The following is a 23,726-nucleotide window of genomic DNA, read 5'->3' on the forward strand; positions in this document are numbered from 1 at the left end:
TCATGATAGCACACGGGTCTGCTGCCGGATCAGAAAACGAGTCAACAATGAATGGGGCGGTTTCGCCTGGTCGGCGGAGAAGGTACACGTACCACGAATTGTTCTAGGGACTCCTCGAAAAGCTCGTTATTGACCCCTACGCCGCCGGGATGTTCGGCGGGGGATAGAGGGTTCTTGACAACTATGGTGATGACGGTCGAGTCAGAAGCGAAGGAGCAATAGCATCTGGGGCAGGAAGACAAACCGTATTCCACGAAGAGGTTGATATAGATCTGCTGCAGGGCGATGCGCATGCTGGGGCTCTTGGTGTCGGTTAGCATGACGAACTTGATGTTGGTCGGCGTCTCGTAGTAGTGCAGCTTATACTGGCTAGTGTTGAAGGACACGAAGCTAGACGAGGCTGCGGTGTTAGCAATTAGGTTCCATCATGTGGCATGGGATTTTTGTCTGCGGAATGTCTCACTTGTCCTCATCGCCGCCCAGCTTGCGGACCATATTCCGCAGCGAGAACACCGTGCCGAACACCAGTTTCGAGTCATCGTCTGTAGCTCGCATCGTCTGACCAGTCGAGGTGGGCCCGGCGCCTTGGGCTGGGCTCTCAGAGTTCCGCGAGGATTTCCCCACGATCGACGCCGGGCGAGGCAGCCACCGGCGTTTGTAGATGCATTCCGCTAGAAAAGGAACAGGGTTAGTCCGGCGGATCCAACTAGCCTATTCTCCGGAGTTCAGGGTCAATTTACCGTGGCGGTCAAAGATATAGAAGGAGTAGACAGTCATGGCTGGAAGGGGTACTGTGGAAAGCTTCCGAGCTGGAGGGTGGTGATTTGTTGATGTTCAGGGGAGAGCCGGAGGCGGTGAGCAGCGGCATCGATAAGGCCCTATCGATAACCAGAGGGCATTACGTTGCCTGGAGAAACCGTTCAGCGTTGAGACGTTAGCCCGTCGATAGGGTCAGGGTCTGCCTAATTTTCTATTTGCTGGCTTGGGTTTGTCTTCCCATCCGATCTCCCTTGCAGGGAAAAAGCTTTTTTCTCTTCGGCCTGGTAAGGCTGACACCCTGCATTTACCGTTTATCTGCTTGCCCCCGCTCTCACCTTCGGCCGTCCCCCTCTACCCCACACCTACAACACAACCTGCTTTTGCGGGAGCACTCTTCCTTCTCTGCTGTATTGTCGCTCCTCTCAATGGATGACACCGTCGAGACTTCCCTCTCTGACGTCTCTGCGGCACCCTCGATCGACTCCCACGAGGGGATGAGTCTGCCGCGGGCCGTCCGAATCGCGTAAGCGCCCCATCCCGAACAACAATGGGATCCATCTGGAATTGGCATTGAACAAGTCGTTATGAGCGGTTAGCTGACGCAGATTACGATCATGTTTCTTCTTTTCAGTTCGTCTGGATCCTATGATAGTCTCCAGCGACACCGACGACGAAATCCACGAGCACGGCGTCCGGTGAAGGTGGGTTTGTTTTGTGCCGCGAGAGAGAACTTTTGTGGCGATAGACTGATGTATATCTCCTTTGCGGACATAGGAAACACTGGACGCCCGCTCCGAGTATACTACAAGCCAAGATGATGGCACGGCAGAGCACCGCATCAACCAGTACATAATCAAACAAGAGATCGGACGGGGGTCATTCGGCGCCGTGCATCTGGCTGCTGATCAGTTTGGCCATGAATATGTATGGACAGTCTTTCCAGCAAATTGTTTTTGGTGATGAATGTGGGCCAGCGGAACATCTGAAGATGAAGCCGCGGCGACAAGAGTACCCAAAATGTGATGTGCTGACTTTGTGGTCGGTATATTCAATATGCAGGCAGTGAAAGAGTTTTCCAAGTCACGTCTCAGGAAACGCGCGCAATCACACCTATTACGACGACCGCGAGGCCCTCGCCGAACCGACACAGAATTCAATTCGCCGCTCCATCGCCATCCATCACAAGATGATAGTGAGAACGCGAAGAACCCGCTATACCTGATCAAGGAAGAGATTGCGATCATGAAGAAGCTGAATCACAGCAATCTGGTCTCACTCATTGAAGTGCTGGATGACCCGACAGAAGATTCCTTGTATATGGTCATGGAAATGTGCAAGAAGGGGGTAGTCATGAAGGTCGGCTTGGAAGAACGGGCCGATCCCTATGATGACGAGCATTGCCGCTGCTGGTTCCGTGATCTGATTCTGGGCATTGAATATCTTCATGCACAAGGTATTGTTCATCGCGACATCAAGCCAGACAATTGTCTCGTGAACAGTGACGATGTGCTCAAGGTGGTCGACTTTGGCGTTTCGGAGATGTTTGAAAAGGACTCGGACATGTTCACTGCCAAGTCGGCCGGATCACCAGCGTTTCTCCCTCCCGAGCTCTGTGTGGCGAAGCACGGCGACGTGTCCGGCACGGCAGCTGATATCTGGTCCATGGGAGTCACGCTATACTGCCTCAGATACGGGAAGCTTCCGTTTGAACAGCAGAGCATTTTTGAGTTATATGAGAGCATTCGAAACGACACTGTGGATTTTGAGGATGAACAGGATGAGATTTTCATGGACATGATGAGCCGGATCCTGGAAAAGGACCCCGCGAAGCGCATTAACATGCGCGAGTTACGAGTAAGTGGGAAATGGCCTGCCGGTCCCCTTGATGGATTTAATCACTGACAATGGGGAATCAGGAACATCCTTGGGTGACCGCCAGCGGCGCCGAGCCTCTTCTCCCTTATAAGGAGAACACCGCACAAATCATCGAACCCCCCCACTGAGGAGGAAATGAATCAAGCTATCACGAAAAACTTGGGCCGCTTGATGACAGTGGTAAGTTCTCGGACTGAAAGGAGACGATTTGTGGATTGCCCCGCTAATTTAGCATCAAAACAGATGAGAGCGGTCAATAGTTTCAAGCGGCTGGTAGAGCCATCCAAATCCGGATCGGCCATGCAAAGCATCTTGGGCGGCGATTATGATGCACACTTTGTTGCGCCGCCTATGGAAATGGACGAGAGTGATGAATTTCCCACAGTTGGCCTGGATCCCAATGCCCAAGGTCATCATCATCGCCATCTTCATGGGCTCGGTGGAAGTATCCGAAAGGCCTTCGGACGGCATCCAATGTTGGCCGGAGCACATGGCCGAGATGAGTCAGGAGCAGAGCGACCCCCAGCGAGCAATTCAACAAGCTTTTCTTCTTATCCGGAGCAGAGTCCAGCCGGCAGCCAACGACCCAGCGGTGTGTTTGAGCCCCCAGAGCGGAAAGACTCGGGCTCCATCCGAAGTGGAAGATCACCTGGGAAGGCAGATGCCACCGAACCACATTCTCAGTCGGCATCTCCTCACCCGGCGCTTTCACGGGCAAGCTCAGCGATGACCAAACGCAGTATTGAGGGAACGAGAGGACATGCGCGGGATCCGCTGGAAGAAGACTTCCCTTATCTCTTCATTGGGCCATCGACGTATACCGGCACATCACCACAGGAACCCAGCGATTTCAACATTGGCAGTGATCCAGCGCCAATCTTTGCTGAGCCTGACAGCACCAAGGTGGGTATGGACATCGCATTGGAGGCAGCTATTTCGGACGAGCCCATGCAGATTGTCAGCGAGTCCCCCGGAGCCGCCGAGTTTGACATCTATGAGACCGCGTACCGCAAAGAACTCGAGCGCATCAAGTCCGACACTTCCACCTTCCCTGGCGCCGGCGCGGGTCGCAAGGTGTACCTGACACGACGTGTCGAGGGCAAGGACGAGGTGATGAAGTTTGTCAAGGACAAGGTGCTTGACATGCAGATTGGGACCAAGAGACTCTGTGCCTCCGGTGCGCGGTCTGCAACGGCGTTTGGTGCAGCAGTGAGCCTATTGCGGAATCAGATGGAGCAGAATAAGGAGACTTCAGCGGCAGAAGCGTCGATACAGGAGCAAGAGCAAAGCCCTGAAGAAGGCCAGCAGAACACACCGCGCGAGCGCCAGGAATCGCATCCCCCTTCGTCCTCTCTCTCGTCACAGTCGATTCCCGGGCCCGAGGCGTCGTCCCTCGAGGCGACGGGTGTGCCGGCTACTGACTCGCATCCCGGAGGAGGAAATTCCACCGCGCAGCTCCGCCGTCTCCTCGCTCGTGCTCGGGACAAGCCTGAGGAGTAAATCGGGAGGGACCGAGCAATGTGATGGTTCCGGTACTTACGAGTAGCAGTTGTTAGGGTTTCAGTGATGTCAAACCCCCTGGTCACCACCACTGACATCTCACCGCCATGAATAGGAGATGAAGGAGGAGCGGAGCACGAAGCAGCAGAACAAGAAGTAGGAGAGGGGGCCGAAGAGGACACATGCAATGGAAAGCAGACAAGGCTAGTTCCTGTCTTACGATCCACCCTCCATTCTCACCCATCTTTCTTATCATTTTCCATTTTGTCTTCTTAACCGGTTTTTATTTTATTTTTATTATTCCCTTGCATTTGCACTTTCATCTTGATTCCAATCCCTGTTTCCGATCCCACATCTGCTTTTTCCCCGATCTAGTTAGCGGGTTCAGACAAGTTCAAACGAATTCTTCCCATCCAAAGACTGCAAGCTCGCACTTCCTTACCAGACTTTTCTTCTGTGCTCTTCCGCATTCAATGCAGAATCCGCAGAAGGCCAAATCCCGCGTAGATTAAACTAGTCTCATCTACTTTCCCGGTGAAGGTTGGAGGATTGTCGCCGGATTCCGATCGATTCGCGGCCGTGGCGTGGTTACACAGCGGGTCTGCCCCTCTTTCCGGATCGACGTGGACGTACTGGGAGCTCCCTGGGTGCTCGGGGACTGCGGAGTTACGGTGTAGGTTCGCGACGTGCTTTGCATGGTGGGGAAGGGACAGGGAAGGGGCCTGCTGGGTAGGGCCGGGTAAGTTATACCTATGAGTCATCTGGGTTGGTGAATTGGATCGGTAAGCCGTGCGAGTTATGAGCTGTTGTGTGGGGCAGAGCATGGAAAGAAAGCTTAGTGTACGATGTACTAGGTTCTTTTAAGGCAAGACGTGACGCAAATGATTGAGGTGGATAGAGGAAGCACCAGGTTGATTCTCTAGTAATTGGAATAAGAGCAGCAGAGTGGCAGAGCAGAAGAGCAAATATGCGCTGTACATTATATATCAATCCATATTCTTACATGCGTCATAAGGCAGAACAAGAATCTCGAACCAAGAGCACCAACACAAAGTCACAGCTGATCTGGGTCGTTAGCCTGAGCGTGACAGGCACAATCATAAGGGAGCATAGCATGCCCCGCCGAAACGAAGAAAAGCAAAGGAAAGTGAAGGGAAAGCAGGGCGTAAACACGTCAGTGAAAATGGGCATCACAGAGAAAGGAATGAGGGCATTAAATAATACAAAGGCACGCCAGATCAGTCCAAATGCAAGGAAAGTGGATAAAAGAAGAAGGAAAGATGTAGGGGCTTGAGCACGGAAGGTCCAGCAAAGAAGAAAACAACAAGAATGCATGGCTGAAAAGGACCGCCTTCACCGTGCTGGAAGTATATTTTAGACATCGTGATTGAGGGGTGCATGTCATGTCGCATCACGCTAGACGGGAGGCAAGAAGAAGCGGAGGAGGCGGAAGGAGACCAAGTCATCAAAAAACAGAAGCATAGAGTAGCGGTTCAGAAGAGGCGCAAATCTCACTCGAGATCGAGATGAGCAAGGCCGATGGAGAAGAGCAATCAATACAGAACAGTTCAGCGTAAACAGGGCTGCGTCAACTGGGCATGAAGCATTGGGTCATAAAAGGACGCTTCGAGAACTGGATAAGGAAATGACAAGGCTGCACGAAAGCCGTGTCTTCGTCGAGTATCATTATGGACACATCAGTGGCAGTGGCAGAGGCAGAGGCAGAAGGCGTTCGGTAATTGTCATTGTGAACGGGTGATTAATAAGGGCGGAAGAGTTGCAAACATGACAAAGAGTGTCGAGGCGAAGCGAAGAAAGAGACCAGGTCAGAATAGATCGTAGATCAAAGTATAGCAGAGCAGAGCAGAGCAGTAGTAAACAAAACAATACACGCAACTCGAAACGCTGTCTATTGTTCGTTAGAGTTCATTTCATGAGTTCGAGGTCGTCGTGGGAAACGGCTGCAAGGAAAACGAGGACAGATTCGGTTCGTTCGAATGGTCAAAGTCAGGGTGAAGGTAAATACCAAGATCAAGGTCAGGTAGGTAGGTAGTCAACAAGGAACAGGCGGAGTCGATCGTGAGCGACGGCGCGTATGTGAATTTGTGAATTTTGCGAATGCATTCAAGCGTGCCTAGGTTTCAGCTTCACGTTGCAAGGACACTCGGTGTAAATTGACTCGGCGAAGAGATAGTCCCATCCATATCAACTATCCCGGCGGCTTCTCGCCCGGCGTCGTGCTAGTCCGGTCCTCATACGGCCCCGCCGTTGGTTCTCCCCGGCTGGCCGCTGAGTCCCGACGGCCACTATCCGGCGGCGAGAACCGGCCTGGCGGGATAGTGCCGTACGCGCTGCGCTCGCCGGGATTGCTGTTGAGGCGAGGGAAGGGAGCAGGCGGCCCCAGCTGCAGGGTATGCGGCGAGGGCAGCGGGTGACCCATCTCCGTTGGCCGGGGCAGTTCACGCAGATTCGGCCCCATGCTGCGCGTCTGCACATCTTGGCGTTCTTGGGCGCCTGGCAGGCTTGGGGCCGGAGCAATGGGTCGGGTAGCGGTGATATCGTACGAAAGTGAGCCTGCGCTAGGGCCGTAGATGGGCTGAGGTGCTGGAGCGGACGGGTACGGCGCCAGTGACGCGGGGCTGGTAGGCGAGGGCGGGATCTTGAGTCGGCCTGAGCCTGAGCGGCGTGATGGAGGGTACGTCTCGCCGCGGGCTTCGGCGGCGGCTTTGCGCCGTTCGGTCTCAGCTTTGCTGGGGCGGCCTCGTTTCCGAGGTGGCTCGCCGCTGACGGTGCTGTCGAGTCGCGGGGATAGTTGGGCCGAGCTCTCGCTGCTGTATGAGGCTGTGCTGGCTGGGGGTCGGGGCTGGATGGCGCGAGGAGCGGGCGGTTTGTCGGCAGGGTAGAGTGGTCGCTTCCGTAGGGTGGGATCTATAGGTGCTGGTGTTCCTGGACCTTCTGGACGGGGCAGAGCAGCAGTGGCCGGGCCGGGCGGCGGTGGGTGCTGTTGGGGCGGGCTTTGATGTTGATGTTGATGTTGATGTTGATGTTGAGGTTGAGGTTGAGGTTGAGGTGGATGTTGATGTTGATGTTGATGTTGATGTTGATGTTGATGCTGATGTTGATGTTGATGCTGATGTTGATGCTGATGTTGCGATTGCATGTTATAGAATGTCATTTTGCACTGGCTGAGCGAGCGGCCTATTTGGATTCCACGATCGGTTGCGGTTAGTGATTGGCTGTCAGACCGGGTTTTATAGATCGCGTCTGGTTTACCTTGAGGCAGGGGGATATGCTCCCAGTTAGGGTTGATACGGAACTCATTGATCATGCGGAGGAAATAGCTGGACGGGATGCCCGCTTTCTTGAGGATTTCGGTGAGTAGAGTGTTCTATGCTGCAGTGAGTATGATTGTATGCTCCGTCTTGTGCTGTGCGGCCATACCTTCTCCTCCTCGGTCCATGGCGTATCCGGTGGATTCGACATATCCAGACCATCAACGCGGAACGGCTTCCCTCGGGGCGTCCAGCCACCAACAATGATAGATCAATAGATCAATAGATCCAAAGCACACCTCCCAGTAATTGTGATTGAAAAATAAACGCAAAGACAGCCTCCCAAGAAAGATATTAAATGGAAGCGAATGGCGGGTTAAAAAAGCCAACGGGCGTGAATACGCGCGCGCACACAAACACACCAACCACGGACACTCGAACCCTCCAGAGTAAAGAGAGTAAGAAGGGAAATCAAAATAAATCCAAACGCGCAAAAGGAAACTCTTATGTGTCCATGCTCCACGAGGCAAGCAAAAGCAAGAAGGAAATAATAAAAAAAGAATAATAATTCCTCAATCCAGAAATCCGAATGCCCACAGACAAGGGACGAAAGAGAAGAAAAAGTCAAAATAGAAAAAGGAGTGGCCTCAATTGAGAGGGCTTTTCAGCCACAGAAAATGGAGAAGCAGCAAAGCAGAACGCGGTCCATGAATTCCCGGCTGGAAAGGATTGGCTGAAAGGACTTGAGCAGCCGGGATCGCGCAGGAGGGACCGGCGCGCGTTGGACCGGAGGGAAAGCGGCAGGGACTATGTCGTGTTCGAGAGCGCTGGTGTGTGGTGAGTGGGGAAGAGGAGTGGAGTGGAGTGGAGGAGGAGGAGGAGGAGGAGAGGAGAGGGAGGGAAGGAGAGATAGAAAGAGAGAGGTAGGTAGAGGCTAAAGCAGAGGCAGGAGTAGGAAAAGCAGTAGCAAGCAATGTAGCGATAGATAGGCCAGTTGGTCAGTAGGGATAATATTAGGAGTAGGGGCCAGAAAGTACGATACAGGAAAAGCGAAAAAGGAATTATAAAAAGGACAATCACAGATTGGAAGGAGAGAAAAAAATAATAATGGGGAAATCGGGGAGTTTCATCTTTCCAGAAGAGTTCGAGACGAAACAAAATTACCACCCATGCACGTCGCCGGAGGGGCTCGTTCTGGACAAAGTACGATCGAGGGGGGACTTTAGGACGTTTCCACTGGATTCCACTCCAGGTCGGAGACACTAACACGACTACAGTAGGTCTACGGAGACTAACACCAAAGCTAGGCATGTCTGTAAGTAGAGTACGGCGTACTTGCGATGGACTTGCCAGGGCAGTCGATGTGGGGGCGTACACTGCATGGTTAGTGACCTGCAGCTAACAGTCTAGGGACAATTAGGAACAAATCCACAGAAAAGCACTGGCCAGCAGGTGCCAGGATCTTGCCCGGATCGTGTCAGGAGAGAGAGGAGCGTCGAGGGCTAAAAGGAAGAGCGACAGGGCCCGGGACGGAAGGAGGCTAGTCTGCCATGTAGGTTATGTGGGATGCAGGCTAGCGCCAGCGCATCAGGGGGAAGGAAGATTTATCGTACAGGCGAAAACGGTTGGCCCTGACGGTCCCAGAGCCAAGGGACATGCTGCGGGAAGCAAGTGCTTTTTCCGTGTGGTAAACCGTGGTCCAAGGGCGCACTGGGGCGAATTGCGACCGTCTGATAGGCGCGCCCCGACGGGTGCCCCGGGACGTTGGGTCGTTGTGAATGGATTATGTTTGAAGCTAGGCCTAGGGCCGGTTTACGGCGATCCACCGACTGGTTCTGATGACAATATGGGTATTGCAGTGGTACACTCCGAGGAGTGATAGAGTATACACACAGACCACTATGGCGACGGCTTGATCCAGAGTATAATGGGCGGTCCATAGGTACCCGGTCCGCGGGAAATCCTGAGGATGTATACATGTATACATCAGCCTCTCCGAGTGCAGAGTTTGCGCCAGGCTAAAGCTCCGGGGGTGCTTGCCTCGGGAGGTTGAGGGTCAGAAGAGGGAAACAGGAAAGAGGTCGAAGATCTTGCGCCAGCTGCCCCGCCCGGATGAATCACCGGTGCCTTCTCGGGTGGTAGTTTTGTCAGTGGCCGTCGGATGAAGAATCCCCTCGTATGTAGCTAGTCCCCTCGTCTCTTCGCTCCCTGGCTGTGGTTATTCTTAGCCATTACTATACCTCACTAATGTAGGTCGTAGTTGTGGGCATCGCGCGGGGCACGGGGTACATTTGGCAGGACGTAAGGAAGAGAACCCCGAAAGGGGCAAAGGTACACACCTGGTGACGATGTACCCAGTACTTTGAAGCAAAAGAAGAAGAAAAGTACACAAGACCGCTAGCATAGCACGGGGCGCGTGCCGTGTACTTCGAGGCCGGTTCTGATTGCGATGAGGATGATGGCGGGAAGAAGTTGCTAGCTCTGTTTGCTTGGATCTTTCAACCTTATAATCTTATAGTCTCATAGCCATGACCGTGGATCGCCAATGGTCCGACCTATATGGAGTACATCTATTCCATCTGGCCGTTAATGATTGATGACCCTCCGATTAATACTCCGCATGCTTAGCGCATGTCTTGTCTCCCCAGACCTGACGATGATGGCGACGATATTCTCCCCCAACGATGTCATATCCAGGTCTCTATGATGATGTGATCATTCCTATTTAATTCCAACCAATCTTGCTACTCTTCTCGATAATCATCCGCCAATCTCCCCTCCCCTTTCCCACTACCTCTCGCTTCCAACTGGATCGATGCCCTCCGCACAGACATCGATTGCATTTCTGCATCGCATCTGACAGAAGCGCCCCAGAGTCGCTCCCATCCAATCGTTCCCCCGCCCGGAGTCAATTCCACAGCGTGCAGCAACCTCCAAATCGGGGCTTCTCATCCACTCATTTGCCTTCCCAGACGTGGACGTGGCCCTGCAGGGTACAAACACTACACACACTACAGCGCTACGGCCACGACGCTATTGACGGTACTGACGCAGTACACATTACTTACTGCTTCCAGCCCCAGAGTCCACCATCCACCGTCCACAATCCAGCGTCCACCCGGCATGCATTTCGTGACGACCCTGAGCATGGCCGGCCTCGCAGAGCCTATGACTACCGTGAATCTTCTGTGTCGCGTGCAACCGGTGGGCCGTTGCCTGCATCATCCGGTCTGATTACGAGGTTGTGCACGGTGCTGCCCCTTTCCTAGTCGCTCGTCGCAGAGAAGCTGGCGCGGCACGGCATGTCGTCTAGCGTGTCGGCCTCGGACCAGACCTCCGGGAAGAGGGTGATCTGCTCAAAAGCCCGACCTCATCTCGCTACGCTGGATATTGCCTCGGCGCCGAATCCATAGACTTATCCGCATTCTTCCCAGTCGGCTTCCTCTCGCAACCTGAGGGACGAGGAATGATTTCGGTCGCGCGACGCGTCGGCGAACACAGACCGAATCAGATCTCTGTCGGCGGAGGAGAAGGGATAGGAGGATCGGGTAGGAAGAGTGGCGAACTGTGGAAAGAATGAGATCGACTCCAGCTCGACTTCAGTTCGACTTCCGTCGTCAGTTCAGGCTCTGTACACACGGGCGTATACCCCGAGGGACCAGCCTTCGTGGGCGGTGAGCGCGCGCGACGGGGACGAGAGCGGCCTGTCAGTTTAAGATTATCTCTCGAATGAAAGCTGTGCTTTTCTCTACTTTCTCTCTCTCCTTTGCTCCCTTCCTCTCTACTTCTGTTCAATCCTCCCACCGTCACCATCACCTCCATCTCCATTACATCTCACCCTCTCTCAAACCACCCCCCACGTAGTCCGTGTTCGTCATGTCTGCCCATGACAACGCGGACTCCCAAGATTCCGAGGCAGCATCCGCGAAAATGGACTCGCCCGCCGCGGTCAACGGCTGCAGCCACGACGCCCTGAAGAATAATGGCCGACTCGCGCGGTCTTCCCGGTCGCCTCTTCCCCTGCTGAAGACAGAGGCCTCGACCGATGCCGACACACCTCCACACAGGGTCGGGACGCCAAGCTCCGATTCGGGCGCGATCAAGGACGAACTCGAGATGAAGCAGCAGACGGTCGGCGGCGATGTCATCGTCAAGCAGGAACCGGATCAGCCGCTGAAGCTGTCTCGGACTTCCTCGCAGAAGGTCGTCCCGCGGCCGCCGCAGCTGTTCTCGCATTTGCCAGATAGTACGGCGGACGCGCTGGCCACTTTTGAACAGATTGAGGCGTGCTGGTATGCGAACAAGTACATGGGCTACACCGAACATGCGATGGAGTGTGACTGTGCTGAGGAGTGGGGTATGTTCTTCTTCTTCTCTTTCCTACGGTTCTGCTGCACCGCCACCTGGAGGGGTTTTAGGACCTTGCGCAAGGCCTCGTCCGGGGCCGTTGCGAGAGGCGTGTGTCCCCGATTCTAATAAAAACCCCCCTCCCCTCCCTCTTTCTCTCCCCTCGCCTGATTGCTCCGGACTTTTTCTCTCTCTTTCTATTCCGCTCACCAGTGATGTTCTCTCTCCACCAGACCCCGAAGCCGGCCAGAATTCAGCATGCGGCGAGGATTCCGACTGCATCAACCGTGCGACCAAGATCGAGTGCGTAGGCGACTGCGGCTGTGGGCCGGACTGCCGGAACCAGCGATTCCAGAAGAAACAGTACGCGCAAGTCTCCGTCATCAAGACCGAGAAGAAAGGATTCGGCCTCCGCGCAGAGACCAATCTCGACCCGCACCAACTGATCTTCGAGTATGTGGGCGAGGTGGTGGGCGAGCCTCAGTTCCGGCGCCGCATGAGGCAGTATGATGAGGAGGGCATCAAGCACTTCTACTTCATGTCCCTGAACAAGGGCGAGTTCGTGGACGCGACGAAACGGGGCAACCTGGGACGCTTCTGCAACCATTCGTGCAACCCGAACTGCTATGTCGACAAGTGGGTGGTGGGTGAGAAGTTGCGCATGGGCATCTTTGCGGAGCGCGCGGTGCAGGCGGGCGAGGAGCTCGTGTTCAACTACAACGTTGATCGATACGGTGCGGATCCGCAGCCCTGCTATTGCGGAGAGCCGAATTGCACGGGGTTCATTGGTGGACGGACCCAGACCGAGCGCGCGACTAAGCTGTCCAATGCCACGATCGAAGCCCTGGGCATTGACGATGCAGATGGCTGGGATACGGTGGTGGCCCGGCGTCCGCGCAAGAAGAAGACCGAGGAGAATGATGAGGAGTACGTGGACAGCGTGCAGCCCAAGTCGCTGGATGAGCATAGTGTGACCAAGGTCATGGCCGCTCTGATGCAATGCCAGGAGAAGTGGATTGCCGTCAAGCTGCTAGGGCGCATTCAGCGGTGCGAGGACGAGCGCGTGTGCAATCGAGTGGTCAAAATGCATGGCTATCAGATTCTCAACTCGCAGCTGGCCATGTGGAAAGAGGACCACAACGTGATGATGCAGATCTTGGATATCCTAGACACATTTCCGCGTCTCACGAGGAACAAGATCATTGATTCGAAGATTGAGTCGAATATTCAGCCGTTGACAACATGCGGAGATGGGCGAGTAGAGAACAAGGCGGTGGCTTTGCTGGCGAGCTGGGCCAATCTGGAGGTTGGATACCGCATACCGCGCATGAAGAGGGGCGAACAGCAGACCAAGCAGGCTGTCAATCAATTTGAGCGCCGTGAGTCCGGGCGAGAGCAGCAGCAGAAGCGCTCTGTCAGCCGCTCTCCATCGCCCGTGGGACCGCAACAACGAGGAGGAGGGCACGGCGGCGGCCAGCCGCGACGTGACCGAAACAATCATCATCATGGAGGAGGGGGAGGAGGAGGACGATCTCGCCGGGAGCGTCGCAATGATGCTCGCATCCGACAGCCTTTGCCGGACGGTTGGTTCACCGCCGAGGCCGAAGGGGGCCAAGTTTACTACTACTCGGCATCAGGCGAGACGACATGGACACGACCGACTGCTCCGGCCGCCTCTGCTGCTGCTCCATCCGCGAACAAGCGCAATCTCGCCTTGCAGAGCATCATCGACGGAATCGTGAACTCGCAGGACCAGACCCCTTCAGAACAGAAGAGCGAGACTCTCGGAACACCCCAACCCGCATCGGATCCGCAGCCGGAGAAGAAAAAGAAGGAAGGGGATTGGTGGAAGAAGCTTTCTTTGGAGAAGCAGAAGAAGCTGTATGAGAACACAGTAAGTGGTTACAGCCCATGCAGCCCCAGGCCAGTGCGTATCAGAAAATGTCGAATCTCATGCTGATGCCAAATGCTTAGCTGCACCCGACCATCAAGCACGTGGTAGACCAATATAAGCACAAGATCCCGAAGGACGATCTCAAGCGCTTTGCAAAAGAGGTACGCCCCATACAGGCTACGGCTCTTTTCCCATGCAGCCCATCTAACAAGACTCTCCCTCCAGACAGCTAAAAAGCTCGTCGAAGGCGACTACAAGAAGCAGCGCGTCACAGACCCAACCAAGATCAGTGAAAAACACCAACAAACTGTGAAAAGCTACTGCAAGTCCTTCTTCGAGAAAGCCGCCGCCAAGCACAAGGAGCGCGAGGCCCGCAAAGCCGCGAAGAAGGCGCCCAGCAGTGGCGATACCAAACCCGACAGCACCCCCGCCGACGACCAGGACGTCAAAATGTCCGATGATGAAGGCGACCACAACCCCAATACACACCCCAGCGCCGAACCACCCTCGCCTCTGGATGAAGACCCGTCCGCCTCCACTCTCAAGCGCAAACGCGAGGAGAATGCATCTCCCACCCTCGACACAAACCCACCCTCGGAGCCTGACTGCTCGCCCTCGAAGCGCCAAAAGTCCACTCCTCCACCTCCCCCACCTCCCCCGCCGCCCATGGACGTACGTCCAGAGGATGATGCCGATGCAGATGGCTCGTACTCGTCCATATCGCCGCCCCAAGCTCCACCTCCCCCCAAGGACGCCCCCGGCGACCGGGGCGGGACCGCTGTCGACGTGGAGATGGGCGATATGCAGGTGCGGCCGCCAGCGCAAATCAGCGTCCAAGGGCGGGTATAGTGCGCTGTTCAGAGCTGGAGCCGGTGCCGGTACTGGTGCTGTGGAAAGGAGCGAAAGGGAAGAGGAGATGATGCTGCGAAGGCCTTCTATACCCGGGCTCTTCCTTCTCTCTGCATTTGCCTGATAGTGGGGTGGTAAAAAGCGTTTCTGTTTCTGTTTCTTTTTCTTGCATGGTTTGGAGGGATGTCTGCTTACCCTACCTATCTACCAACCTACCAGGTACTATGGTGAGGTATGAAGGCTCCCATCCAGACCCCATCCCTTTGTCTTTCCATCTTATTTGCCGGTTCTTCATCCCAACCCCCTACGTCTATCAGCATCCTCCTCCCCTCCTTCTCCTTCTCCTCCTCCTCTCCCTCCCTGCTGGACGAGGCATATGGAACCGACAGCCGACAACCGATGCGGACGTGGTTAATTTACTTAGCCTTGTTTTGCCCTGGCGTTGCTTCGCTTCGACACTTGTCTTCTGAATCTTTTTTTCCTCCTTTTCTTTTCTTTTCTTTTTTTTCCTGTTCCCTAGCTGCACGTATTTGAGAATACCCCGATCATAGTTGCAATCAAGGAGTTTGGGTTGCCTTTCAGTGGGTGTGTGGATTTTCTTTTGAGCTGTTCTTTTGAGGTATTTCCTCATGTCTTGTACCGTCGGGTTCGCGCTGTTCTGGCCTGTAGATGTAGGGTGTGGTGTGACATAGGATGTTGGGCGAGGTGGAGGATGTCATCTGCGGCTCGAATTCCATTGGGTTGGGATGAGCGTGCTGCAAGGAGGGTAGAAATCGTATCCCACTAGCCTACCCTAAACATTAGGTTTGGTTAACGACCGTCTATCCCTACACCCTTGGCCTTCCAACTTCCATCCATTCAAGTCGAGGGGCCCAGCCGTATGGCAGCATTGTTTTTGACATCCGCTGTGGGTTGAATTGCCTGTCCAGTAAGACTGATGCCTGTACCTGTACTTGTACCTGTATCTGTACCTGTACCCTAGCATGACGGAAATAGAAAGGCGCCATCATGGGAGTTGGGAAAACGGAGGTTCGCCGAGTCGATATGCTGCATAGATTCGGCATTGATCGGGGATGAAGGCTTAAATAGGCACTACACGGCTCTCATGGATAGCCCCAGGCCCAGCCAGGTCTAGATCTAGATCTCTACATCTAGATCTCTACATCTAGATCTCTACATCACCAATCACGGCCACTCTACCCTCCACGAACAAGAAGTGGTCATCAATCATCATTGCCGGACCTAGATAACAAAAAAAAAAGGAAGAGAGCGAGAGACTCCGGCCACTATAAAAAGGCCAACTCCACAAACCCCTTCCCCCTAGTAGAAGCTCTCCACAATACTCTCCTTATTCACGCCAGCACCAGCGCCACCAGGCGCCATCTCACCGAGCCGGAACACGCTCTCCACAACACTCAGCTCTGTCGCCGTGGTATCCAAGCCCGTCACAGCCAGCCAGTCGTTCACGACCATGCCGGCGCCGACGACGGGCGAGCCGCGGTTCACGGAACCGGCGACCAGCGGGACTTGCAGCAGCGAGGAGAGCTCGTCTTGGTCGCGGATGGAGGTCTTGGGGTGCACGAGACCACCTTGGTTAGAGAGCGCCATGTACGAGCCTGTCAGGACGTTGTCGGCGACTGTTTGGCGGAAGACCTCGACGCCGAGGACGTCGGCGATGCTAGAAGAATCAGGTTAGCACGGCACATAGCTCTAGCTCCCCAACACCCGCAAGTCTCGATCTCGAACACGAGTACTAGTCTCCGGGAAGGGGGTTCATAGGTTCAGGTTCATCTGGGTGGGGGGATGGGGAATTGAACATACATCTCCTCCGTTTCACGCTCCAAATCCGGATGCACCAGCGCAACATGGTCATTGCAGCAGATTACATTCCCCAGCGCACTCAGCCGCTCCTCTATCCGCTGGATTTTCACCGCGTCCGGCAGCGTATTCCGCAGGTGCTGCAGCTCCTGGTCGGTCGTGGTGGTCGGCACCAACAGCCCGTTCTTGTTGCCCACCGTCAGCCGGCCGACGATGCGGGTACCGGCGATGGTGGCGTGGCAGATGGGGATGACGTCTTGCAGTTCGGACTCGAAGACGGAGTAGAAGTTCTCGGAGGCGCCGACGGCGACGATGGCGTAGGAGTTTGTGAGACGGGCGAAGACGCCAACCCTGCAGAAAGAGAGAGGGTCAGTACGATTGGAGATTTTAGGTGATTAGGGTTTTTGGGTGGTTTGAGGGGGAGGGGCTCTTACTCGTTCGAGTTCTCGAATTGCGCGCGGACGGCCATGGTGCTGGATGCGACGGCGACGGCGTCTGCAGGGGGTATCACGGTGAAAGAAGGGGAGGTCGGAGGGGTAGAAGCGAGCGCAGAAATCCTCGGAGGTGAGGTGGAGACGGAGGTGAGGATGGAACGACCGCGGGCGGGTGGATCTGGAAAAAGGCTCTGCGGCAAAAAAGGCAGATCTAGAGCGATTGTGGTCGTGTGTCTAGGAGAACGTGGGATCGGACTGGACAGAACCGGACGGCGGGCGTTATATAGTAGCAATCTGCAGGCTCAGGCTTCGTCTCAGGCTCAGGCTCAGGCTCAGTCTCCGTCTCGACGAGGCGAAGTGGGATGTGAAAAAGAGCAAAAGCTCGCGCCAATCAGCGGGGCGCTGGCCTGGACCCGCTGGTGGAGCCGCCGTCGACTCATCGCGGGTAGCGAGTACTTCTGTTTGGTCGGGGATGGTCTGCTCAAGCAAAGTAGAGGGTACTTGTGACACGAGCATGCAAAGCCTGACTCATGCTGTCTCATGTTGACGGGCTGCGAGTTGGGGATAGTCATGGAGGGCGCAGCATGGGGGTGGATCAGTTGCCTTCCGGTCGAGAAGAGCCGAGATCCTCTCATACGCTCCAGCGCCAACTGGATGAGGATATCGATCCACCGAGATTCTACTCTACTCTCCTGTTCGACTCAAGACACAGAAACCACCAGAACTACGGAGAGACAGCACCACTAAGAACCAAGTCAAAGAAAAAGGAGGAATAACATATTTCACAAGCCCCAGCACCCCTCAAGAAAACCCAGCAAAAGTAGATGTAAACAACAAATCGCCATCCCATCCTCGAAACGTGGAGATGGAGATGGAGATGAAAAATCAACGCCGACGCTGAAAGGCAGATGGTATGAAGTGAAGGGTAGCGTACACGGGTATGGTATGGGGGATGGACGTTGTGGGAAGGGGCAGAGTCGGGCGGGATAGTTGTAGGGGTATGGATGTATGGGTGTAGTGGTGGTGGTGGTGGTACAAGGGCTCCAGTGTCACGCAGCTGTGCTAGTGCAGTGCGATGTATCGAGGTCTGTTTGACGTGGATGTCGACATCAACGTCGGGCATCCAGGCACAGGCGCAGACCGGCTGCAAGCGGAGGAGGGAAAGCATCTCATCGTATGATCGATTCAATCCCGCTTCTCACGGGCGCTCAATACCGCCGCGGTGGGAAATACAACGGCGGCGGGCCGCTGTGAGGGCCGTGAGGGCCGTGGGGGCCATGGGGGCCGTGAGGACCGTGAGGACCGTGGGAACCGTGATGTCCAGGCCCCGGCCCCGGCGGTGGCACTCCCTGCGGAGGGTGGCCGGGCGGCCAGGACGGCAGCGGCAGGCGCTGGAAGTTCGAACCCGGGGGCGGGGGCAGCTGGGGTGGGCCGTTCATGGCGAAGGGGTCCGGCAGGCCCAGCTGGGAGCGTGCGGGGAGCAGACGGCGCGGCTGCTGGGTGGGTGTTGGGCGGGGGGAGGATGAAGGAGCGAGGGTCGGTGGGGCCATGAACCATGCTGGGGGGAGGGGGCACGCTGATGCCCTGGGGTTGGGGGAGGAGCGCGCGGTGGCTCTGGTGGTGCTGCATGGTCAGGTCGGGGCGGATCTGGGGGAGGTGGGTCGGGTGCGGGTCTGTTAGGGCGATGTCGGCGAGGACGGAGAGAGCCTTGGAGATGTCGGCGGCGGCGCCGTCGTAGGAGGGGCGCGCGCTGGGCTCGTGGCCGTCCGCTACGGCATGTGCGGCTTGCAGGATGGAGGCGATGGTGCGGTCGACATACTCGACGGCGGCGGCGTCGAGGGTTGCGTCTAGCTCCCGCATCTGCGGGTTCAGGTCTTCGCCCAGCCGGACTTTCGTCACAAAGTCCTCCCACATCTGCCAGCCGCGCTCGAAGGCGGCCGCGCCGTCGGGGTTGCGGACGGCTTCGGCAAAGAAGCCGCGCTCGACTTCTCTCATGCCGGCCTTGCCAATGCGGAACAAATATCGCGGCTCCTCAGCTTCGGGGTCCGACCCATCAGTCTGATGGAATCATTAGCTTTTGCCCATGCGGATCGGTATCGCGAACAGCCGTGCTTCTGCACACTTACCTCCGTATGCTCATCATCCTCTGCAGCCCGACGGCCCATCACGAGTTCCATGTACTTGCCCCGAGCAGCATAAAACATCTCATCTTTGATATTCTCAATGCGCTCCTGCAACGAAACATTAGTAAGCCCCAACCGGTTGGACCCAGCCAAAACATCGTCAATCACAACATACCTTCGTCCTCTGCTCAATCATGTAAATATTCCCCGCATACACCTTCTCCGCCGACCGAACCTTTAGATCAAAATCATCCCGGCACCGCGTCAGCGCCTTCCGCTCATACTCCGCAAGCTCGCGCTGCACCTGCCCATACTCCGGACACTCCATATGCACGTTCTTATCGCGCGCAATCTTTTGCATCGAATGATCCGCCAACACGCTCAGCGCCAATTGCTGCGCCTGGCCCACCTTCTTAAACAAGGCAGCCAACTCCTCCGCCCGATCCTTAAGTGGCTGGGAAATCGGGATGGGCGACGGGGACCGGCGGCGGCTCTCGCTGTCCCAGATTTCATCTTCGATGCGCTTGCCGCCGCGTCGAAGGGCGGCCGCTGCGGCTGCGGCGCGCGCCCGGCCTCGTCCTCGTCCGCCGCGGGCGCGAACGGCCGTTGAGCGAACCGGGCCCATGGCGCCTCCACGGCTGCCTCGGCCGCGGCCACGCCCTCGTCCACGCCCGCGCCCTCGCCATCCACCCCGGCCCCGGCCCCGGGTGGGACGGGCGACGACAGGGGCCGCCTCGAGCTCATCTGCCTCGGCGGTGGCGCCCTCGTCGGGAGAGGACTCCGGGACAGACTGAGTTTCGTTGCCGTTTTGGAGGGTGCTGTCGGGGGTGGCCTCGGGGTCTTCGAGCTTGAGTCTCTTCGTGGTCGGAGGCTCGGGCATCTCGACAGACTCGAAGTCCTGCGACTCATCCTTCATCTCGGTGGATCTGCGCTTGCGCGAGAGGCGCGGCGAGAACAGGCTTCGCGGGGGCTCGGACGAATGCCTCGCGCCTGGGTGGGGCTCGTCGTCTGTTTCGTGAGAGTAGGTTTGCGGAGAGTGCGATGCATCAAGCATGGCACGGTCTTCTCTGGTCAACTCCGGGTGGTCCGGGTCGGTGGCGTGGTCGGGCGATGCATGAGATGGCTCGTTGATGCCCGGGGTCAGCGAGGCCAGTTTCATACGAGGCTTTGGATCATAGTCCTCATCATCTAGGTCCTGTCGTTCAGTTGAGTAGCTGTCCTCCTCTGGTTCCGTCGCGTCGGCCTCGTCGGCGGCCCTGCTGGGGGTCGTCTGTTCCGTAGACATTTCCCCAGAAGGCTTGAGACGGGCGGACTGGCGGGTGGTGCGCGAAGATTCAGGGACTGCCATTGCACGCTTGGAACGCCGGGGACGAGGCGTCTCCGGGTTCTGTGAGCCAGTGGGGGTACTGGACGGCGCAATGGATTCGGCATCATCCGGAGTGGGCGCATTGGTGGAAGAAGATACGAGTCCCAACGTCCGTAGAGCAGGTACTTTGAACGTGATAATGTGGGAGCGCTTGGGTGCAGTGGGCGACTCCTCTTCGTCCGCAGGGGCAATCGCGGACGTGCGGCCTGGGAGGCTATTTCGGCCGGCCCAGTAATTGGCCCAGCGGCCTCTGCCACGACCCCGTCCACGGCCACGCGGTGTGTAAGTGGCTATCGATTAAATGAGAATCCCGGACGACACGGGGCTGGAGAAAGGGAGTGGAAGGAAAGGCACAAAGAAAAACAGGGTGAAGATCATGCTCCCATGATGGGGAGCCCAGGAGGTTTACTTACTCGATGCATTGCGCGAAGATCGCGTCGCAGGGCTGGAATTGGCCGACGCCGCGCCTCGTTTTCCACGTCTGCCCACCATCGCGACGGTCTTTTGTCCGGACGAGTCAGTACAGTGTTTCAGTGGTTTCGCAGAATCTAGTAAGAGACGATGCAGACAAGGGGGCAGCCACGGTGCGATGAAAAAACGGCATTCAAATAAAGAGGTGAGACACGAGTGGATGGAAAATAGAAGAAAACCCGGCACAGTAAGAAGCGGGCGGGGGTTTTAGATGGCGGGAACATGAAATCGTCAAGGTGGAAGATGGGAAGAAAGTGATGTAAAAGGACAATGAAGGGCTTGATGGAGGAGGCAGACCGTGAAACCAGTCGAGATGCAGGAGACTACCGCGACGAGGACTGCATCACAGGTCGTCGCCAGGACGAGCAGAGGGTAGGGGTTTGTTAAAGCCGAAAGGGCCGGGAGGAAGAAGAGTAGACATGAAGGAGACGAGGATGCGGAGGAGAAAGAGCAGAACGAAAGGAAGAAGTATGAATGGGATTCCCGATGGGAGATGGAAGTGGAAGCATGGGAATAATACCAGCAGCTGGCTAGGGCGTACGTAGTTGTTCGGATCTCCCATGGGACAGGGGCAGGTAGTGCGCCGAGAAAAACAGAATTACATGGAAAAGGGCGGGGATGGGGTGGACGAACAGAAGAAATCAAGAAGACAATCAACTTACCTCGGGGGGGGGGGGGGGGGATACGATATGGCGTCGGGGGTGAAGGGGAGTGACAAAGTGAAGTTGCAAGGTCGGCGATCTACTCGGGTCGCGCAGGATTTGACTGGATCCCCCGGGTGGAGGAGGGTGGAGGGATGGGCCAGGTGTGCGGACGCAAGGGCGGACGTGGGAAAGTCTGCGAATAATGGGAAGGAATCAAAGAAAAGAATCAGGGTAATCAAGACAAGTAATTATGTTCGTTAAGAACCCGGTGGAGATGGGGGAAGTAGGGAGGAAAGTAAGAAAGGAAAAAGGCCTCGGTGGTTTTTCCCGGCGGCAGTACTCGCTCGCTCGCAGTAAGTAATAACTAGGTAATTCGAGGGCGTGATCCTCACCACCAGGCGCCCAAGGCCCTATCTAATTTAAGCGAATAGCTCATAGCTCACTACCGTCCGTTCATAGCTGCTTACATCAAGCATCATCCCCTATCTGCTGCGTACTTCTCCCTCCCATCCGGCCGTCGCAAAAAAAAAAATAAACGGCCCGACCCACTTGGTAACCCGCCGGTGACAGCGACGAACGCGGCGACATCGCATGCTTCGGGAAGTAAGTATCCATCCATCCCTTTCGTAGCAGGGGCTACTTCAGGACGACTACGACTCCTATGATTCCTATGATTCCTACTGTCGAGGCAGTGGCGGATGAAATGTAAAGAATTAAGTATGACAAGACGAGTCTTAATAGTGTCGTGGTATTCACAAAGGCCCCTCCTTCCAGGCCTGTCCAGTCCCAATGCCATTTGTACATCCCATCCCAATCCCGTCATAATAGTTCAGAAATAAGAATAACAAAATAAGGCCAATCGCTTAGATCAATCATCAGAACATATATCCCATATCGCAGCAAAAGTCAAAGACTAACGCAAAAAAGGAAAAAGAGATAACAAGAACATTATCAACCACAACAACAAAATGGCTCAATACCTTATAACGCCAACGCACAAACAAAATTCATATCTCGACATTACCCTCGGTCACATCTCCTGTCTTCTCATCTCTTCTGCAGAGATTCATACAAGTTCAAGCCACGCCCCTTCTCATCCGGCGTGATACTTCGTCGCCCGTATAGCCGCGATCGGCCCTCCATCTCGACACCAGGCGACGGCGACGGTGAGGAAGGGGGAGGCGCACGCAGCTCACGCGCAGACCGCATACGCGTGAGCGTCTTCTGGGTAATCGTCTGGCCCGCAGAAGGCGACGCCTTCACTATGCTCCCCGGCGTCGGGTTCGGGTTGGGACAGGGGCTCGTTGAGCGGAAGAGGGGATGAATATTGTGCTCGCGAGACGCGGATGGATATGGAGGGTTATGCCCACTACCATTGGGTTCCGGCGGAGCCAATGTCAGGCTCGAGACGGAGGGCGAGTCAAACGCGAAGCTTGATGCTGTCGGCGAGGACGCCTGGACGAGGCTGTCGAGCGAGAGCTGGATATTCTGCTCGCGGCGTAGACTGGGTATGCTCCGGAAACTGGAGCCGCGGAGCAGGGGGCGAGTGTCACGGTCTGAAACGAACGGGTCGGACATCTGTGTATGCGTCTGCGTCTGCGTCTGCGCCTGCGTCTGCGTCTGCATCTGCACCTGCACCTGCACCTGCGTCTGCTCGGTTGTCTGCTCGGTGGAGGGTGATGGCTCAGGCGAGGAAAGTGTGGATGAATTCCTGTCGAGAGAGTTGTGCTTAGCTTCCTCGCTGCTCTCAAGGCAAAGTGTCCCCCCCGAGAAGCGATGGGAGCGTCGCGGATACTTGCGCAGCGAGGAACGTCTTGTGTCGAACTGTTTCAGCTCCGGGTAGGGGTCACAGAGAGCCTGTGCGGGCAATGCGACAGACCCGGGGCTGTCGGGGAGCGATTTGAGCTCCTGCGAGTATGAGTGCGGCCAGTCTGGGCATGGCTTGCGATGGGCCAGGGTCACCAGGAGGAAGCCGTAGTAGAGACCCTGTGTCAGGATGGACAGGGCCCAGATGATGGAGCGGGCGATGAAGATGCCCCCCTGTCTCGGCAAGTTGTATAGATCGTGGGTAGCCATTGTGCCCGCTAAAGAGGCGGTACTGATGAGCAGGTATGCACCTGTGCAGTAGAAAACGCCGATCTTCCATGTAGGCCAGTGGGCATCACTCCGTGCATTCGTCTGGATGAGTAGGCTGAGGGCCAACAGGGCTAGGCAGGTCAGGATGCTGAGGAGGACGGGAGCTAACCCAGTTGCCGGGGTATGGGAGGGTAACGATTGCAGTGCGGCGTACGCGAAGCCATTGAGGATTGTTACAAGAAGAGCAGAGAGCAAAGCAGCTCCTGCCAGCGAGTAGACAAGCATTGCCGACGGCATG

The 23,726-nt window shown here is 56.0% G+C and overlaps 8 protein-coding genes across 8 annotated transcripts; 3 read left to right on the top strand and 5 right to left on the bottom strand.

The window, feature by feature from the left end:
* Positions 1 to 777, bottom strand: N7482_004762 (TRAPP subunit BET5; the record flags this gene model as incomplete). The annotated part of the gene is made up of 5 exons (XM_056686887.1): positions 1 to 21; positions 93 to 181; positions 245 to 390; positions 464 to 671; positions 741 to 777. 5 exons carry the CDS (start codon positions 775 to 777, stop codon positions 1 to 3), a joined length of 501 nt encoding a protein of 166 aa, XP_056545629.1.
* A 407-nt stretch (positions 778 to 1,184) lies between these two features.
* N7482_004763 (serine/threonine-protein kinase) lies at positions 1,185 to 2,762 on the top strand (the record flags this gene model as incomplete). The annotated part of the gene is made up of 5 exons (XM_056686888.1): positions 1,185 to 1,282; positions 1,391 to 1,460; positions 1,534 to 1,683; positions 1,819 to 2,613; positions 2,676 to 2,762. The coding sequence occupies 5 exons, from the start codon at positions 1,185 to 1,187 to the stop codon at positions 2,760 to 2,762; spliced, it is 1,200 nt and encodes a 399-aa protein (XP_056545630.1).
* A 7-nt stretch (positions 2,763 to 2,769) lies between these two features.
* Positions 2,770 to 4,134, top strand: N7482_004764 (Calcium/calmodulin-dependent protein kinase kinase cmkC; the record flags this gene model as incomplete). The annotated part of the gene is made up of 2 exons (XM_056686889.1): positions 2,770 to 2,814; positions 2,878 to 4,134. 2 exons carry the CDS (start codon positions 2,770 to 2,772, stop codon positions 4,132 to 4,134), a joined length of 1,302 nt encoding a protein of 433 aa, XP_056545631.1.
* Positions 4,135 to 6,343: 2,209 nt separating this feature from the next.
* On the bottom strand, positions 6,344 to 7,617 carry N7482_004765 (putative AT DNA binding protein; the record flags this gene model as incomplete). Its single annotated transcript, XM_056686890.1, has 3 exons — positions 6,344 to 7,148; positions 7,380 to 7,522; positions 7,576 to 7,617. 3 exons carry the CDS (start codon positions 7,615 to 7,617, stop codon positions 6,344 to 6,346), a joined length of 990 nt encoding a protein of 329 aa, XP_056545632.1.
* A 3,665-nt stretch (positions 7,618 to 11,282) lies between these two features.
* Positions 11,283 to 14,496, top strand: set2 (SET and WW domain protein; the record flags this gene model as incomplete). Its single annotated transcript, XM_056686891.1, has 4 exons — positions 11,283 to 11,763; positions 11,987 to 13,647; positions 13,728 to 13,808; positions 13,873 to 14,496. The coding sequence occupies 4 exons, from the start codon at positions 11,283 to 11,285 to the stop codon at positions 14,494 to 14,496; spliced, it is 2,847 nt and encodes a 948-aa protein (XP_056545633.1).
* A 1,320-nt stretch (positions 14,497 to 15,816) lies between these two features.
* Positions 15,817 to 16,783, bottom strand: N7482_004767 (translation initiation factor 6; the record flags this gene model as incomplete). Its single annotated transcript, XM_056686892.1, has 3 exons — positions 15,817 to 16,174; positions 16,318 to 16,665; positions 16,749 to 16,783. 3 exons carry the CDS (start codon positions 16,781 to 16,783, stop codon positions 15,817 to 15,819), a joined length of 741 nt encoding a protein of 246 aa, XP_056545634.1.
* Positions 16,784 to 17,933: 1,150 nt separating this feature from the next.
* N7482_004768 (uncharacterized protein) lies at positions 17,934 to 20,729 on the bottom strand (the record flags this gene model as incomplete). Its single annotated transcript, XM_056686893.1, has 4 exons — positions 17,934 to 18,806; positions 18,875 to 18,979; positions 19,047 to 20,527; positions 20,651 to 20,729. 4 exons carry the CDS (start codon positions 20,727 to 20,729, stop codon positions 17,934 to 17,936), a joined length of 2,538 nt encoding a protein of 845 aa, XP_056545635.1.
* A 1,670-nt stretch (positions 20,730 to 22,399) lies between these two features.
* Positions 22,400 to 23,713, bottom strand: N7482_004769 (uncharacterized protein; the record flags this gene model as incomplete). The annotated part of the gene is made up of 1 exon (XM_056686894.1): positions 22,400 to 23,713. One exon carries the CDS (start codon positions 23,711 to 23,713, stop codon positions 22,400 to 22,402), a length of 1,314 nt encoding a protein of 437 aa, XP_056545636.1.
* Between the last annotated feature and the right edge of the window lie 13 nt (positions 23,714 to 23,726).

This window comes from Penicillium canariense (genome assembly GCF_028826845.1).
Source record: "Penicillium canariense strain IBT 26290 chromosome Unknown utg000002l_segment0_segment0, whole genome shotgun sequence".
NCBI lineage: Eukaryota > Fungi > Ascomycota > Eurotiomycetes > Eurotiales > Aspergillaceae > Penicillium > Penicillium canariense.